The sequence below is a fragment of the Dendrobates tinctorius genome, unplaced genomic scaffold (genome assembly GCF_039654945.1).
Source record: "Dendrobates tinctorius isolate UK_male_01 unplaced genomic scaffold, ASM3965494v1 ptg000003l, whole genome shotgun sequence".
NCBI lineage: Eukaryota > Metazoa > Chordata > Amphibia > Anura > Dendrobatidae > Dendrobates > Dendrobates tinctorius.
Window position 1 is genome coordinate 91,072,752 of NW_027361671.1, and position 18,026 is coordinate 91,090,777.

At 38.9% G+C, this 18,026-nt stretch overlaps 1 protein-coding gene across 5 annotated transcripts in view; it reads left to right on the plus strand.

Moving 5' to 3' along the window:
* TAOK3 (TAO kinase 3) overlaps window positions 1–18,026 on the plus strand; it is a 285,404-nt gene that overhangs the window by 107,548 nt on the left and 159,830 nt on the right. For all 5 annotated transcript variants that reach the window (XM_073559574.1, XM_073559568.1, XM_073559579.1 and 2 more), the window contains 5 exons: window positions 944–1,040; window positions 8,432–8,545; window positions 10,714–10,805; window positions 11,377–11,470; window positions 15,606–15,687. In XM_073559574.1, the coding sequence (XP_073415675.1) occupies window positions 944–1,040; window positions 8,432–8,545; window positions 10,714–10,805; window positions 11,377–11,470; window positions 15,606–15,687 (479 nt within the window). The remainder of the gene's footprint in view (window positions 1–943; window positions 1,041–8,431; window positions 8,546–10,713; window positions 10,806–11,376; window positions 11,471–15,605; window positions 15,688–18,026) is intronic.

Consider the following 18,026-nt stretch of genomic DNA (forward strand, 5'->3'; position numbering starts at 1 on the left):
GAGAGACCTGAAAATGTCTGTCCACCAGCGTTCACCTGGAGAGGATCTGTGAGGAAGATTAGTAGAGGATCCCCAAATCCAGGTGTGATAAACTTGTTGCATCATTCCCAATAAGACTCATGGGAATGAGCGCAAAAGCGTGCTTGTAATCAATACTGAACAAAGGGTCTGAACGCTTATGACCATGTGATATTTCAGTTTTTCTTAAATTTGCAAAAATGGCTACATTTCTGTCTTTTTCAGTCAAGATGGGGTGCAAAGTGTACATTAATGAGAAAAAAAATGAACTTTTTTTAATTTACCAAATGGCTGCAATGAAACAGTGTATGGTTTTTTCTTTAGAGTAAAATATGGGTATTTGCAAAAACTGAGCCTGTGTCATCTTCCTGTTGCTTGTAGTTTGCCACTATTATTCACTTGACTGGTTCCCCTGAATGCTAAAATAGGCTTTAGTCTTAAGAAGGAACTCCAGCAGGCATGGCTACAGTCACCGCTCAGTATATACTGTAACCACACCCCGGTACTGACTGACAGCGTGCTGTGTACGGACTGCTAGTTGGTGTCAAGGCGTGATCACACCTGCCACACAATATGTACTGAGGAGTGACTGAAGCCGTTCCGGCCACAATGGGACTCTGTCAGCAGAGAATGACTGTTCAAACTACGTCCCGATTCTCGATGCTTCACTGTGGGGCCAATCATGGTATCATCAGTCATTCTCAGTTGATGGACCCTTTTATGACCAAAGTCTATTTTGGCATGCAAGGCTGCGCCTCTATGGCTGAAAAATGGAGGCTGCCGGGCTTTCGGTATAGCAGCTACACGGCTTCAGAATGCCATCCATCTGCAGATGAACCCCATATCTGCGGGTTAATAATGTTTTATGACATGACCGGTTCCCTTATTAGTAGTCTTTCTCTGATGCGATTCTCTTCTTCTATAGTTCATAAGAAGCCACTTCAGGAAGTGGAGATCGCTGCCATTACTCATGGTGCCTTGCAGGGGCTGGCCTACCTGCACTCGCGCAATATGATTCACCGGTAAGCCAGATTTATCATGCTCTCCAGGTGAAGTGTGCTTACTGTATGTTAAGTATTCAGTCTGTAGATTACTTTTCAGCATTGACATATATTCAATATATTTCTTTTGCTAGCCAAACTAAACAGATTATACATATAGTGTAATAATTTGGGTGCTTTTTATCCATCCCATCAAGCGATATTTTGGCTTTGCCTGAAGCTTTTCCATTGTGTAAGTGAGTTGTGCTGCTCTTGCCCCACACCTTTTGGACCCTACTATAAGCCGGTAGGATCCATCAGGTTTCACTTTGATCCCTTTGAAAAACATATGCTTTGTTTTATGAACAATAGGCTCTAGTGTGAACAAAGCCTTATTCATAAAATTTATAGATTCTTTTTTTCTATTGCTTTCTAGAAATATTTGTCTTTTTTATTTCCTTTTTAGAAGTCATGTTTAGATGTTTTTTTTATAGGGAAATTAAACAAAAGGTAACACTACACGAGGCTTTAGTTCTCCCATGTAAATGATTAACAGCTCTAGGCACCTATTGTAAATCCAAGGGTCCATCGTGTGACTGGTGAACATCACCTTATTGACCAAGAGGGAGACAAACTGCAGCACAATGGCTGGCCAGTTCTTCTGTCCCTAAATAAAGGTACCTCCATTCACACACTTTGTGGGTGTTTCTTTTTTTTTTTTTTTTTTTTTTTAAATGTTTAGCTCCTGCAATTTTTTGTGGCATTTTTAAAGTGGAATCTTTTGTGACTAATGCCTCTAAAAAATGTAATACTTCTTTTTTTTTTTTTTTTTTAAATACCTTTAAGTGGGAAAAAAAGATGGTCTGAGCTAAAAACGCCATACATAGAGTATGGCGTGATTTAGAAAAAAAAGCCATAAACCTAAAAATAAAATTAAAAAAACAAACAAAAAAAAGGTTAAGAATATAGAGGAGATGCAGCTCAAGAACAAGTTAAAAAAACAAACAAACAAAAAATACAGACTTTATTAAAGTGCATTTAAAAGTGCATCCAGCAGCTACGCGTTTCTGGTCTGTATAGCACCCTTAATATATACGCCCCCTGAAACGTGTTGGTTCTACATTCTGATTGGTGCATTTTTTTCTGCTGTTGTTACTATTTTAACGCATTTCAATAAAGTCAGAATTTTTTTTTTTTTTTACTCTTTAACCTGGATCTCCTCTGTCCGTAATCATTTGATGTCTTAGTTAGTTGCTATGTTCTGGGCTTCAGAGGAAGTATTGCTGCATTGGTAAGCTGGCCTTTTCCCTTTCCTTATTTACAAAAGTGCCTGTAATTTTTTTTTTTTTTTTTATTTCACTAGTGACACCCAACTTGCATCTGGCCACAGCATTTTTTTTAACCCCCAAATTACCACTAATATACCAATGTTGTTCTGCTGTAATACAGCTTGTAAGCTGGACTGTCTGACTGCACCATCGGCTGGATGTACTGTACAGTGTGTCCGTAAAGTCATGTTGCACTTTGGACCAGTCACTGGAAAGCAACAAAAGACGATAGAAATGTGAAATCTGCTCCAAATAAAAGGAAAACTCTCCCAGTTTCCTACCTATTCAGTGCAGTTCGATGTGGGCTCCATTTGTTGCCCTACACACAACCAAACGATAGTGAAGTTCTTGCCACACACGGGTAAGGACATCTGGTGTAACAGTGTATAACGTCTGTGATTCTCTGTTTACACGGTGTTACGACATCATCTGCGCATGTGCACAAGCTGCCACATCATCCTACAGAAACTGGGAGGGTTTTCCTTTTATTTGGAGCAGATTTCACATTTCTATAGTTTTTTGTTGCTTTCCTGTGACTGGTCAAAAGTGCACCATGACTTTACGGACACACTGTATTTCCTCATCTGTGTGTGTATGTTGGGTTATAGCTAAGAAACCACACGCATTTACTGAACTATATAGAACTTTTGCATTCTGCAAGGTCCAGCATTTTTTGCTTTGTTCACATCTGCACTGTGCACTCTGTATTTCATCCAACAAATGTGATGGAATTTGTGCCAGATGCCCTGAGAGAAGCCAATGAAAACCACTGCAGCATGGTTCTTATGAAATGACGTTATCTGTGTGAGGTATAGTTGCACAAACTCTACTTGGGCAGGGAGTGATGTGATGGATTATATCCGTCATTCAGTGCGGCGTATGATCGCAGCCTCTTATAAATAGAACCTCTCATTCATTTTCATACTGATGCATATACTCTGCCGTCCACATGCCTTCTTACCATTCATAGCAATCATTGTAAATATCCTAGGTGGACTGCACTGACCACATTGTATCTGAACTGCTGAAAATGGTCAAATTAGCGAAGTGTTAGGAATAGACTTGACTACAACCCCCTCTAGTGGAAATATTATTTCAGTGTTTGGGGCATATGCTACATTATAATAGGACAGCTCATCCCATGAACAACTAAATGCTTGTCATTATAAGCGAGCAAATGATATGGAATTCTAATTCGTAAGGTTCAGCAAATTTTTCCCCAAAGCATTATTTGCTGCAAATAAACTTGCCACGTATCTCAGGTATGTGAATTGCCCTGAAAAGCTATGTACAACCTTCAGTGTAGCCATACGTCCATGTTGGTGAGTACTTGCCGACCTTGGATGTATAGATACGTCATATCTTTAATGCAGCACCGCAATCACAGTTATCGCGTTAAGGTGCCTGCTCAATATTGCAGCAGGGCACCGGGAGGTGTCGTCCTGGGGGTGCTCCCTGCCAGGCAACCAAGATCACTATGATTGGCTGTTCAGCACTTTCAGTGTTTCATGCAGTGAAATTGCCTAAACACTGATGCCCAGCCTATGATCGGTGCTGTGACGGAACTGATCATATGCACGAGCCTAGTGACCACAGTGTTGCCAGGGCAAGCCCTGATTGGGGCAATATGACGATGACGCCGATCGCACCAATATCAGTGCACAGAGGCAATCTGACCTCAGTATGACCGCGCTGCACTTTCAGAGCAGTCAAGCTGTTGTTCTGTCACACTGTACTGCACTCACTTTGTGGTGCCACAGACTCTGTTAACCGTGTGCCATCACTTTTTCTGGTGCTGCTGTTTCTTTAAAAAATGTGTGTGTGTATATATGTGTATATATATATATATATATATATATATATATATATATATATATATATATATATATATATATATATATATATATATATATATATATATATATGTATATATATATAATATATTAATATTATAAAATAATTTTTTTTTTTCTAGGTGCTTTTATCTTTTCTCTAACTTAAGAAAAAAGTTTCACACACACACCCTGAATAAAATTTGGTGCACATGCGTGAAAAAATGTCCTAATCACTGTATTCAGCAGAGGAGGCATAAACCTTCCTTGCGTCCGACACTAATGGTGAGGGAGAGGATCCCGCCTTCCTTTACTTTTCCTCCTCCTCAGGTAATGCTGAACTGCCAAGCAGACGCCCCATGTGAGCCAGCACTCACTGTTTCTGACACCATATGGATCTCATTCCCGAATATTATGAGCCACCTATTCCTCAATTTGTGACGCAATCTGAAATCAAATTTGACACCACCGGCCTCACAGAAATTGACTTTTTCAAAGTCTTTTCGCTGAGGATTTTGAAAACCTCATGGTGGCCCAGACAAATTTGTATGCCCAGAAATTTTTGGCACAGAACAGTTCTTCTTTTTCTAACTGGACCCTGGTAGACGCAGTAGAAATGATGACGTTTTTGGGCCTTGTCCTTCACATGGGGTTAGTGAAGAATTCAGAACTTCGGCAATATTGGCGTGTTAATGTTTTATACAACACTCCAGTGTTCTGCATGGCTATGACCCGTAAACGATTTGGGGCAATCCACAAATTTTTACATAACAATGATGATGCACACTCTCCTCCCTGAGATGACCCCAACTTTGACAAAATTTTCAAAGTTCAGTTGGATATTGACCACGTCAATATATTTTAAGGGGAGGCTAAAGTTCTGGCAATACTTGCCCAGTAAGCAGGACAAGTATGGAATTAAACTCTACAAACTGTGTGAGAGTATCTCCGGGTACACCCACAGGTTTAGAGTTTATGAAGGGACGGACACCAGGATTTAACCCCCTGAATGTCCTGGGAGTGAGTGGGGAAAATTGTGTGGGATTTGGCTCAGTCTCTGCTGGATCCAGGTTATCATCTCTATGTAGATCACTTTTATACCAGCTTCAAACTCTTCTGGTCCCTCTCTACACGAGCTACCGCAGCATGCGGTACTGTCCGCAAAAATCAGACAGGTCTCCTTAAGATGGCAATTGGGCAGTGTCTCCGAAAGGGCGAGGAAAGAGCCCAATGTAGCAAAAACATGCTAGTGGTCAAGGACAAGAGGGATGTCCTTTTATTTACCACTATACATGGTGATGGCAGCACCCCCAGCACTGCACAATGTACCTCTACACAGGTCCACAATCCAGACTCTGTACTGGGGTACAAGAAGAACATGGGAGCTGTTGATTGCTTTGATCAAGTTTTCCAGCCGTACAGTGCTGTGAAAAAAAGTCAAGGAATGTTACAAGAAGCTGGCTGTTCACATCGTACAGATGGCAATGTACAACGATTTTGTGCAATCACGATATGCTGGCCAGACTGGTACGTTGTATCTTCGGTTTCAGGAGGTAGGAATCAAGGCCGTAATCTTCAAAGATCAGGAAGGAGCAGGTCCTAGTACTTCCAGAAGTATCATACCAGGCCAATATTTGCCGGTGGAGGTCCCTCAAATTGCAAAAGTGTCAAGTGTGTTACAAAAGGGGGATAGGCAAGGACGCCACTTATGAGTGTGACACCTACCATGAAAAACTTGGCATGTGTATAAAAGAATGCTTCAAACAAATGTGACATAACGCCCGTAGACCATTGCATCAAAGTCTGCATTCCAAAACATCACTTCTTCCTTTCCAAGTCCCCACGTGCGCTAAAACAGTAGATTTACCCCACATAGGGGGTTTTGGCTTACTCGCTCGGGAGAAATTACACAGCGATATTTGGGGTCCATTTTCTTCTGCTAACCCTGTGGAAAAAAAATTGGATCTAAAGTAAAATCTTTATGAAAAAAGTTAAATGTTCATTTTTTTTCCTTCCATATTCAGTTCCTGTGAAGCACCTGAAGGGTTAATAAACTTATTTAATTTGGTTTTGAGCACCTTGAAGGGTGCAGTTTTTAGAATGGTGTCACTTTGGGGTAACTTTTGTCATATAGGCCCCTCAGTCACTTCAAATGTGAGGTGGTCCCTTAAAAAAAAAAAAAAAAAAAAAAAAAACACAAACTGGTTTTGTAAATGTTGTTGGAAAAATGAGAAATCGCTGGTCAACTTTAAACCCTTATAACATCCTAACAAAAGAAATCTGTTAAAAAAATTTTGCTGCTGTAGAGTAGACATATGGGAGATGTTGTTTAATAACTATTTTGTGTGACACCACTCTCTGGCTTAAGGGAATAAAAATTTAAAGTTTGAAATGGCCAAAAATATTTAGCAAATTTCTGATTATTTTCACAAACACAAGACGTTTCAAAGAAACGTTACCACTATCATGAAGTACAGTAAGCCATGAAAAACCAGTCTCCGGATCAGTGGGATGCGTTGAAGTGTTATTTATTACCACATAAAGTGTCATTGGTCAGAATTGTAACATTTTGCCAGATCATAAAGTTGAAAACAGTCTCGTGGGTGAAGGGGTTAATGTCAAAGGGACCCAACCATATAAATGGAAATCCACAGTAACAAGCCATTTAGTAACACAGTACACTGACACTCTTCACGTTTTTTTTTAAATAAAACAATGGACTAAAAATGATCTTGGTCATTTGTGATGAGGCAGAGACCATTCTTTGCAGAACACTGGTTAGCCCCCATCCCGCCGGGGCATATATTCTGTAATGACCTCCACCTCTTTGTCTGTGGCAAGAGTATTAAGAGTATTCGTGGGAAGGGGGACAAATGTGGCGTGCATTTTGTAGTAGTGCCAGCCGGACGACTGGTGCTGGTGTTGCTGCTAGCAGCTCTCGCACTCTCAGCTATCCTATGACCTTTTTTTTTTTGTTTTTGGATTCTTAGACACTACCCAATTTATTGCCACGTTTTTATTTTACCATTGTATTTTGTAGAACACTATATATACTTTTGACAATCTTGTCTCACAAATAATTCAACCCTTGCCAAGAAATGCTAGGTAGGTACATTCTAGAACTGGCGTTTACAAAACACAATTTTTTTTTCCCCATGCAACCCCCCTCCAAAAAATTACCTATTAAGAAATGGTATGTAGGTATACCACTAAAAAGCCAATGCCTGAAAGAGGGTGCTGCCTGCACAATGTAAAATTTGAGAAGCAAAACAGATGTTCAAAAAAGTAAACATTTTTGTGGTACAGGCTTTGTGAGGTAATCTGTCGCAGTTAAATGTGTTGTGGATTTTAAAGTATTTTTTGGATAAAAACACATTTTCTCCCATTTTCAAAAGCGATTGCATAGGAAGTTCAAAAATATTCACTTGTTACAAGCAAACACACATACTGATTTCAGTTTTCAAAGACTATTGCGCGGTCTTGCTATTACTTTTTAGTGCATTAAAAAGGAGGGAAAAAATGTTTAATTTGTAATTTGCTTACAGCTGGCGCCACACTAAATATCACTGATTAAGCACATGGATTCTGTCACTGCTGCTCCCACGTCTACTACTCTTGTCTTCTTCACTGCTGCAGTTCTAGAATATATTACTGTCTGGAATATTTCTCCAGTGTTTTACAGCTTTCTCTTCCTATCTCATTTGCGGAGATGTGAGCTCTGCCGTCCTCTTACAATTTTTACATCGCCCTATAATGGCTGCTGTATTCCCTGCAGCGGCTTTTATGGAAGCTTTGATAGTTCCACCTTTATTGGCTGCTCTATATATTGTGATGTGATGGCTCAGTCGCGCATGAGGTCACGTCAGCCTTCTGTGACTGATGCTATCTTTTGTAATGTGCAAAAGAGGACAATTTTTTTTTTTTCTATCTTTTTTTTTCAGCAATTCAATCGTTTAGAGTCACAAATTGATCAAATTCTCTGGGATTTTGTTCTCATTGATATGAATTTTAACCCTACTATAGATGCAGTTTTTACACTTTTTTTTCATGTGGTAATAGTGTAAGACGTGTTAAACCTAAGATTAGAGATTCTGTTGCTTGTAAATTGCAAAATGTGAATAAGACATTAACTGCAGAGTTAATTTCAAAGTACAGTTTAATATCAAAATAATATTTACGTGAACACTGGCAAAAAAATATAGTCCTGTATCCACTAATTATGTTCGTAAATGTAGTATGATTGTTTACGACATGTTTTGTTTGTTTTCCGTAGGGATATTAAAGCTGGAAATATCCTGCTAACTGAGCCCGGTCAGGTAAAATTAGCGGACTTTGGTTCTGCATCTATAGCGTCACCTGCCAACTCCTTCGTGGGAACCCCATATTGGTAAAGTGTTACTGTTTGTGCCCTTAAATATGCAATCTTAAGCTATGTGCACACGCTAGCGTTTTTAAACGCTCAGGAAAAGGATCCCCTTTCCAGAAATCGCGCGTCTTTTTCCGCGTGTTTTTTGCTCGATTTTTGACGCGATTTTTGACGCGATTTTGACGTGTTTTTGACGCGTTTTTGACATGCGATTTCTGGGATCATTGGGGATGGCTAAAAACGCTCAGCAATGCGGAAATTAATGAGCATGCTGCGTTTTTAGCCGCTAAGCGATTCCTGAGCGGTTAAAAACGCATGCATTGGCACAGAAAGCCAAAAACGCATGCTAATTAATTTGATGCATCTTTTAAGCGTTTCTGCAGCGTCTGAGCCGGCTCAAACGCTGCGGAAACGCTTAAAAAACCGCATCGTGTGCACACAGCCTTAAAGGGGCATGGCTGCTGTGTCTTAGGGAGGTACCATGGCTATCACCATTATAACGTATGCATGATAAACATTAGACACCATGGGGAACCCCACAGATGAGTCAGTGGCGTCCATCTGGTGTTAATGATGCCAGTTGTGTACACAGGTTAGTTAACCCAAAATTATACTAATGTTGCCCTGCGTTTGATTATTAAAGGGATAATATACAGTATAGCAGTGTATTCACTTTGCATTTTGTTAATAAAATAAACAAGAAATATAAATCTATATTTTGGGTGACCTGACCTCCCTTTGCCGTCAAAATCTCATGAATTCTTTTATTTGCACTTGCACACAGTCAGGGATTTTGTAGGAATAGACTGTGTGTCCATGATGAGTTATTGATGCTGCGTATTCACTCTGCGTCAGAAACGCAGCGTCACACAGTTTCAGCAAAGTGGATGGCATTAATAGGGAAACAAAACTTATGCCAACTTTTTTTTTTTTTCACAACATAAATTTTCAATGTGCTTCAGATCTGCGTCATGTAAATTTCTCTTGCGAGTATACAGAGTTTTATGTTCGGATTTTCCCCATAGAACTTTCAAAAGATGCAGAAAATCTCCAGATGAGGAACACATGGAAAGGTACTAAAAGGCATGTCATCCACACATGAAACTTTGTCAAAGCCAAATGCCATGAACAACCACCAATCAGCTTTATTTAAAACATGATAAACAAAAAAAAATGAGAAACGCAAAGTCAAAAACGCAATAAAAATGTATGTAAAAAAAATCACTCAAATGTAATGTCATCGGCTTAGAACTGGCAGCAACCAGTGGGACCCAGTTACGGTAATCTACTATTCAGAGACGTCTGGCCAGAGGAGGTCTTCATGGAATAATTGTGGCCAAAAAGCCATACCTTCGACATAGATACGAGGCCAAGCGACTCCACTATGCTTAACTGTGGTGCAGAAAAGTTTCAGCAGTTGCTCTGGACTGAGAAGTCAAAATGTGTAATATTTGGCTGTAAAACAACACCATTTGTTCACTGAAGGGTGGTACAGTGAGTGTCTGCAGGCAACAGTGAAGCATGGTGGAGGGTCCTGCAAGTTTGGGGCTGCATTTCAGCAACTGAAGATGGGCAGTTGGTCAAGATCATGCATAACAAATACTGATTTGTGTTTTAATCTGTTTTATTCATTCACTTACTCTATTTTTATCAATTAATAAAAGGCTAACACTTCTGTTTTTAAAGCATTCCTACTTTGAATCATGTTTTCCACACCTCCCTTAACACGTGCACGGTATTGTACAGTACAAGATATCCGCAATAGATATTGAAAACCATTTCCACATGCTGTTTTGCTTTTTATCTATGCAAATAAAACAATCCCTGAAACTAAACTGTTGGTCACCAACGTGATGGGTCCAATTTTCATACATTTTTTGTTCCGTATCCATTTCTACCATCAATTTGGCCTCCGTTTTTCTCTTTCATACAAAAAAAATCCAAGCTTCTCCTTCAAATTGAACAGTAAAAACCAAACAGCACAAAGATGAAACCTAAATGCCATCCATATAGTGTTCTGAGCAGTCTGTTCTGCACATTATCTACTGCACTAACTGTATAGTCTCTAATATGCTAGATTTCTTTAACCTTGTAAAATAGCTCCAGGTGAAAAAAAAAAACTCAGTGCAGCAGAATTCACCTGTCATAATAAGTTATTGGTGTTGATTGCGCTGTGTGTGTGTTTTTAGGATGGCCCCAGAAGTTATTTTAGCAATGGATGAAGGCCAGTATGAAGGCAAGGTTGATATCTGGTCTCTCGGTATCACTTGCATTGAATTGGGTGAGTATAAATGTAGTGAGCATACATTCGTTCTCTGTTGCTCTTCTATATGTGTTCCCGCTTCTTGTCCATGTGCTGTGCGAAGGGCTGGACTTATTTGCACAGCTGAATTGTGGAATATGGATGCATGTCAGAGGAGAGGGTGGCTCCCGTTCTGGAGGATAGTTGGCATGCATTCATTACACAGATCTCTATTCTGTTTAGTGGGCAATGTCTATATTACTTTTCCTTTCATGTAGCACCATGCAATAATGGCTGATGCAGGGGAATCCAAGTCGGTGATCAGTTAACGACTTTGGCGCTGGGAGGTTGGTGGTGGTGACGACTGCTCTGTATGGTTCCCTACATTTAACATAATTTGTAAGTTATATAGATAATGGAAATAATTTACCTGACAGGTTCAGGCAAAGCATTCTTCCCTAGAATGACCCAGGAGATTAAAATAATTGGATTAGGCTGCATGACGACACTTCCCATCTCTCCGTTACACATGCAGCACCTTGCTGCTTGTACCTGGTGCCGGCTCTTCTGCTTAGGTCACTCACCTTTTCCCTTTCTTTTTGATCTATAGCTGAAAGGAAACCTCCATTATTTAACATGAACGCAATGAGTGCCTTATATCACATAGCCCAGAATGAGTCGCCAACACTACAGTCTAATGAATGGTAAGTGTAGCTTTACAGTTTTCACTTGTTCTACTAGTCGTACTCCAGTTTAGTGAACGCAAAACATACAGCACAGCCGTTCTGCAGCAAATTATAATAAATGCATTTTAATTCTTTGGAAAATTTCCATGTTACGGATTTTTATTTTTCTTTACTCCACAGCATCCTTCTGAGGCCTCATTAACACGTCAGTTTTCATGTACGAGTGCTCACCGGTTTTTTTCCAATGATGGCACTATTATCTATGATAGTCTATGGAGTTGATCACTTGTCAGGGATTTAATTTTTTTTTTTTTTTTTTTTTTTTTTTGAGGCCAAGTAGTTCGCGCAAACACACGCAGACGTGTACAACATTAATCCAAGTGTCGGCTCTAACTCTGAGATTGAAGTATGTGCTTCTGAGAAGAATCTTACAGCTCTCAATGGCATCCATATGCTGGCCATTTTTCACTGATGAAAGGTGGAGACGTGTTTTTTTTTTTTTTTTTTTTTTTTACATTAAAAATAATAAAAAGATGCTCGTGAAAATCACTGACACTCAGTGTTTTTTTTCACGTATGTGAAAAAAAACTTGACTTTTACCTCAGTATCTGTAAGCCAAAACCAGGAGAGGAACAGTCAGAGGAAAAGTATAATAGAAACATGTCACCACTTCTTTTATCACCCACTTCTGGTTTTGTCTTAGAAATACTGAGGTAAAATACTGAATGTGTGCACATGGCCTAATAGAAACACGTCACCACTTCTGTATTTATCACCCACTCCTGGTTTTTGCTTACAAATACTGAGGTAAAATACTGACCAAATACTGACAGTGTGAACGTGGCCTCAGGCTTGGGCTACATGCCAACTTAGGCGCGACAATTGTTTGCCGGTTGTTACTGCTATATCTCAGCGCATTACAAGTGATTGGGGATGCATTGTGACTCAAACAGTACTGCAACAGGCAAGTTGCAAAAAGTCCGATGGGGTTTGACTTCTTGCATTTTTTAAAATATTTAAAGAGGACTTGTTTTACTAAATACTAAGCCATTATGAAATATGACCATTCTGGGTCAGCTTTTCTCAGCACACTGGGGCGGGTTTTTCAAGTCTTTAAAACAGCAATAAAAATTGGGGCAAATTATAAAGGTGCACAACACTTTATAAATTTGGACCCTCCTAACGCCAGAAAGTGAAATCTACATCTCCGATGATCATATGCAGATATGTGCCAAAGATTGCAACTTTTTTTTTTATGTAAAGTGTAACAAATCTGTGCACAATTTGTTAGCTGTGTCCGCTGTTTCAAATTTTTGTGATCATGCTACAACAATCGAAATGTTTGTGTAATTTGTGACTTTTTGTACATTTTGACCCTTTACGGTTTAGTTTACACAGAAAGGAGTATAAATAACCTAAAAGGAGGCTGCAGCTCGATATATTCATCCACTATAATAAAAGTGTATGTATATGTAAAACTTCCTTCTCGCCCCCAACGGGAGTGGTCTTTTTTCTTTTTTCATTCTCTCGGGTCCTATACCAGAAGCCTGAGAGTTTGAGGGTTCTGCGCAGGATCATAGTTGTTCCAAGCATTGCGCTTTTCTGGACTGAGAGCTCAGATGTTGCTCTTGGGATCCCATCTCGACAAGCAGCTGATTTGATTATATATTGTCGAGATGAGAACCATTTCCAAAAACACAAACATTTTCTTTAACATAATATTTTTTTTTAAAGATAGATAGATATATATATATATATATATAGATATAGATAGAGATATATATATATATATATATATATATATATATATACACACACACTCACTGGCCACTTTATTAGGTAAACCTGTCCAACTGTGTGTTAAGACTTAATTTCTAATCAGCCAATCACATGGCGGCAACTCAGTGCATTTAGGCATGTAGACATGGTCAAGACAATCTCCTGCAGTTCAAACCGAGCATCAGTATGGGGAAGAAAGGTGATTTGAGTGCCTTTGAACGTGGCATGATTGTTGGTGCCAGAAGGGCTGGTCTGAGAATTTCAGAAACTGCTGATCTACTGGGATTTTCACGCACAACCATCTCTAGGGTTTACAGAGAATGGTCCGAAAAAGAAAAAAAATCCAGTGAGCGGCAGTTCTGTGGCCGGAAATGCCATGTTGATGCCAGAGGTCAGAGGAGAATGGGCAGACTGGTTCGAGCTGATAGAAAGGCAACAGTGACTCAAATTGCCACCCGTTACAACCAAGGTAGGCAGAAGAGCATCTCTGAACGCACAGTGCGTCGAACTTTGAGGCAGATGGGCTACAGCAGCAGAAGACCACACTGGGTACCACTCCTCTCATCTAAGAACAGGAAACTGAGGCTACAATTTGCACAAGCTCATCGAAATTGGACAGTAGAAGATTGGAAAAACGTTGCCTGGTCTGATGAGTCTCGATTTCTGCTGCGACATTGGGATGGTAGGGTCAGAATTTGGCGTAAACAACATGAAAGCATGGATCCATCCTGCCTTGTATCAACGGTTCAGGCTGGTGGTGGTGGTGTCATGGTGTGGGGAATTTTTTCTGGGCACTCTTTGGGCCCCTTGGTACCAATTGAGCATCGTTGCAACGCCACAGCCTACCTGAGTATTGTTGCTGACCATGTCCATCCCTTTATGACCACAATGTACCCAACATCTGATGGCTACTTTCAGCAGGATAATGCGCCATGTCATAAAGCTCGAATCATCTCAGATTGGTTTCTTGAACATGACAATGAGTTCACTGTACTCAAATGGCCTCCTCAGTCACCAGATCTCAATCCAATAGAGCATCTTTGGGATGTGGTGGAACGGGAGATTCGCATCAGGGATGTGCAGCCGACAAATCTGCGCCAACTGTGTGATGCCATCATGTCAATATGGTCCAAAATCTCTGAGGAATGCTTCCAGCACCTTGTTGAATCTCTGCCACGAAGAATTGAGGCAGTTCTGAAGGCAAAAGGGGGTCCAACCCCTTACTAGCATGGTGTACCTAATAAAGTGGCCAGTGAGTGTGTGTATATGTGTGTATGTATGTATATATATATATATATATGTATATATGTATATATGTATATATATATATATATATATATATATATATATATATATATATATATATATATATTTATTTTATTAGATGAATTTTTAAATGATCCAAGTCTTCCCTAGTGGACCAGAAATACAAATATAGAAAAGATGGGGTTTTTTTTGTTTTTGTTTTTTTTATCCCCCTAGCAAAAATATGGTCCCAAATCTGTGTGACGTCTGCTTTATATCCCAAGTCGTTTTTCTTCACTCTCTTTTACCATTATTTCCATTGTTATGGATGTAAGAGGGCTTTAGATCTGCTTGTGTGAGTTGTATTTTTACTTTCCATGTAATGTATCCAAAGAGATGAAGAATTCACCATAAAAACGAAACCCAGAAAATACTGATGAAAGTATTTTTGTTTTGTTTTTTTTCTTTCCCCCCCCAAACATCATCGTGCTGTAAAAGTTGCATGTTCACTTTATTCTGCAGGTCATTTTATGGTTATATCAATACCGACATTAAATACGGTAAATCCACGAACATTTTTTTTTTTTTTTTCTTTTTTCTCCTGTGGGCTTTTTTTCTTTGCTTTTTGCTTACTTTGTTGGATAAATAATAATTTTCAAAACTAAAGGCGGGAAAAAGTAAGTTCTTGTGACCTTTTTTTTTTTTTTTTTTTTTTTTTTTTTTTTTTTTTTACTCTGTGTTAGAAAATGCTCAAATTGAATCACTGTCCAATCTGAAGACTGCAAAAATATACCGCTTCTGGAGAAAAAACTCTTTCAGAACACTTGAAACATTTTTTTAAAACTGCTTCAGTAAACAAAAGATGTCTCCCAAATCCCAGTGCAATATGCGGCAATACGTCCGTATTATCAGTGTATTATTTTGCCATTGGGGTGATAGAGGAGGGTTTACTCTTTTTGTACATGGAACAAATCCCTCATATATGCCTGCCATGAGTTTTTTGGCCATCATGTTGTATGTAGGCTATTTTAGTTTAACGTTTAGCCTCCCTGCCAAAATAGGTTTCTTTCCTGTATTGAGGGATCTCTTCTTGGATCAGCTGTGCATTAATTTTATTTATTTTTTTCAGGTCAGACTCCTTCAGGGGATTTGTGGACTACTGCTTGCAGAAAATACCTCAGGAACGGCCCACATCAGCAGAGCTGCTGCGGGTAATAAACCTTCACTTTTTCTATGTGTTTTAGGCCTCTCTCACAAAAACTTAGTTTTTTTTAATGTACTTAAAGCACAATCCTTTTCATATTCTGCTTGTTAATTTTTTTATATTTTTTTTAATTTATATTGGAATATGAAAAATTACATCTAGAGAGCATTCTGCTTTCTTATTAAAACGCCATAAAATCCAAAAATGCCATACACTAAAACCCTGGATTGGACAATGTAAACCCCTACTCCCAGATATAACAAGCCGTATGTGAAATATTTCCAAATAATGGTGGATATAGCATTGGTTGGGTCATAAATGAAAAGCTACGAACACCTCACACCTAAAGCCAAATGACTGACACTGACGCTATCAGTACCGGTCACCCTGCACTTATTGCATTTTATGTGCATTGTCAGTACTGTAATCTTAGGGTCATTATATCAAGTGTCAAGATGAATTTTCAGGAGTTCACTGCTCCTCTACCTTCTGTCTTCCTGCTCCTCTGCTGAAGATTGACAGGTCAGACCAGTGGCGTGGTCGCGTCTGGTCAAAACTGTGTTGTGCTCATGCTGCACATTCTTTGCCTAGGTAGCAGGTCATGGGACCGCAGTGTGCCCGGTATCATAGGCAGCAAGAAATAAACTATGAAATAAAAAATCTGTTTTTGAGAAGGGAGAACAGTTTTAATAAGGGGTAAATTACAAAACTGCTTTTTTTTACAATCACTTTTTAATTTTACCTATTTTCTGAAATTGTGACAACCCGCCTAAGGCATGCCAAATGTAAGTGTACGATGGGCGGTCCTGGCCTTTCTGTTGGCACTACTGTATTTTTATTACACTGGTTTAAGTCCACTCCTTGAGAGAGAGGCTTCTCAGTCTCCGAGCACCCAATTTCAATGCTCCGATCTTTACTGTCCTCATTATTTTTTTTCACAATAAATGCTGTGTATAGAGGCATCACTAATGGTATGTGATCACCTGGACAGAGAAAATGGTTGCTACAACAGGGCTGATTTCTCCTGTGCCAACTGTGTTACAATGTGAAAAATGTAAAAAAAAAAAAACAAAAAAACAAAAAAAAAAATTTCTTTAAAAAAAATAAATATTAGAAAAAATACAGCCCCTCCTCTCAACCAATTGTCACAATCCTGACTGACCCATTTATCCTAAAATAATTTTAATATTACACGTCTAGTGGCTGATAATGACCAACGAAATTTTAAATGTCTTAAGAATACAATGTCATTACCAGAAAAAAAAGAACCACCACTCAAGGTTATTATTACTTTTTTATAAATACCAACTGAAAAATACTAAATAAAAAAAATATGAAGATAAATATGGTAAAAGAAGAAAGGAAAATACTTAGAAAATCATGGTGATAGCCCTGAAAATAACGTTATAGTATTAAACTCTGTGTACTAAAAATGGGTAAACTGGTCCTAAAGAAAAATACTTTGGATCTGATCTGGTTAAGAAATCTTAACATTCATAGAATGTTAGAGTGGAGTCTCACTGAAATCCACCTGAAGAAAAAAATGCTTCCAATGAATGAACTTCATTCCTTTTTAAGCTTATTTTAACCACTTCAGGCTTTGAAAGCTTATGGAGCGCCCAAAATAAGTTACCGGTCTATTCTTAAGGAAGATTCCGTTTATAAACCGCTTACTCATTTATATACACACTCAACCCGCTGCATAAACAACCAAGAGACTTCAGGAAAAAAATTGCCATGGTTTTCCTGAAGAGTCCTCACAGAGTCAAAATCACAGGAGGTACATCCACGTCTAAACGTCAGTGTGCAGGTACGCTTAAGTGTTCTACATTACCAGATACTTTTGGATAAGTAAAAGGTATTTGTAAAAGTACAGACATGAGATGAGCAGATTAAAAAAAAAAAAAAAAGTGCAAGCTGCTGTGGTTTTCAAATAAATCCTAAAAAAATAAGTAAGTACTTTTTTGGCGTCTGCTCAGTCTTGCATGTGTGCCCACTATTAACAATAACCCATGAATTTCTAATTTTCCTGTTGTACCTTGTGGCGGCTCACATGTCTTCGCGGTTTTAGTGTGTCCATTTTCCCAAGGCAAAGAACATCCGAGAAGACGTATACCAATAATAAATGACAACTAGACTATATATATATAGATAGAGAGAGAGAGAGAGAGATATATATCTCTATATCTCTATCTTTTTATCGTTTCTCAACCTGTAATGTTAAGAATGTGCTGGGCAGCTACCACAATGCATTCTACAAAAGATGGCCTCTATCGGCCCTTTGAAGACTTTTGTAGGGTTACTGAATTTACTATATATATATATATATATATATATATATATATA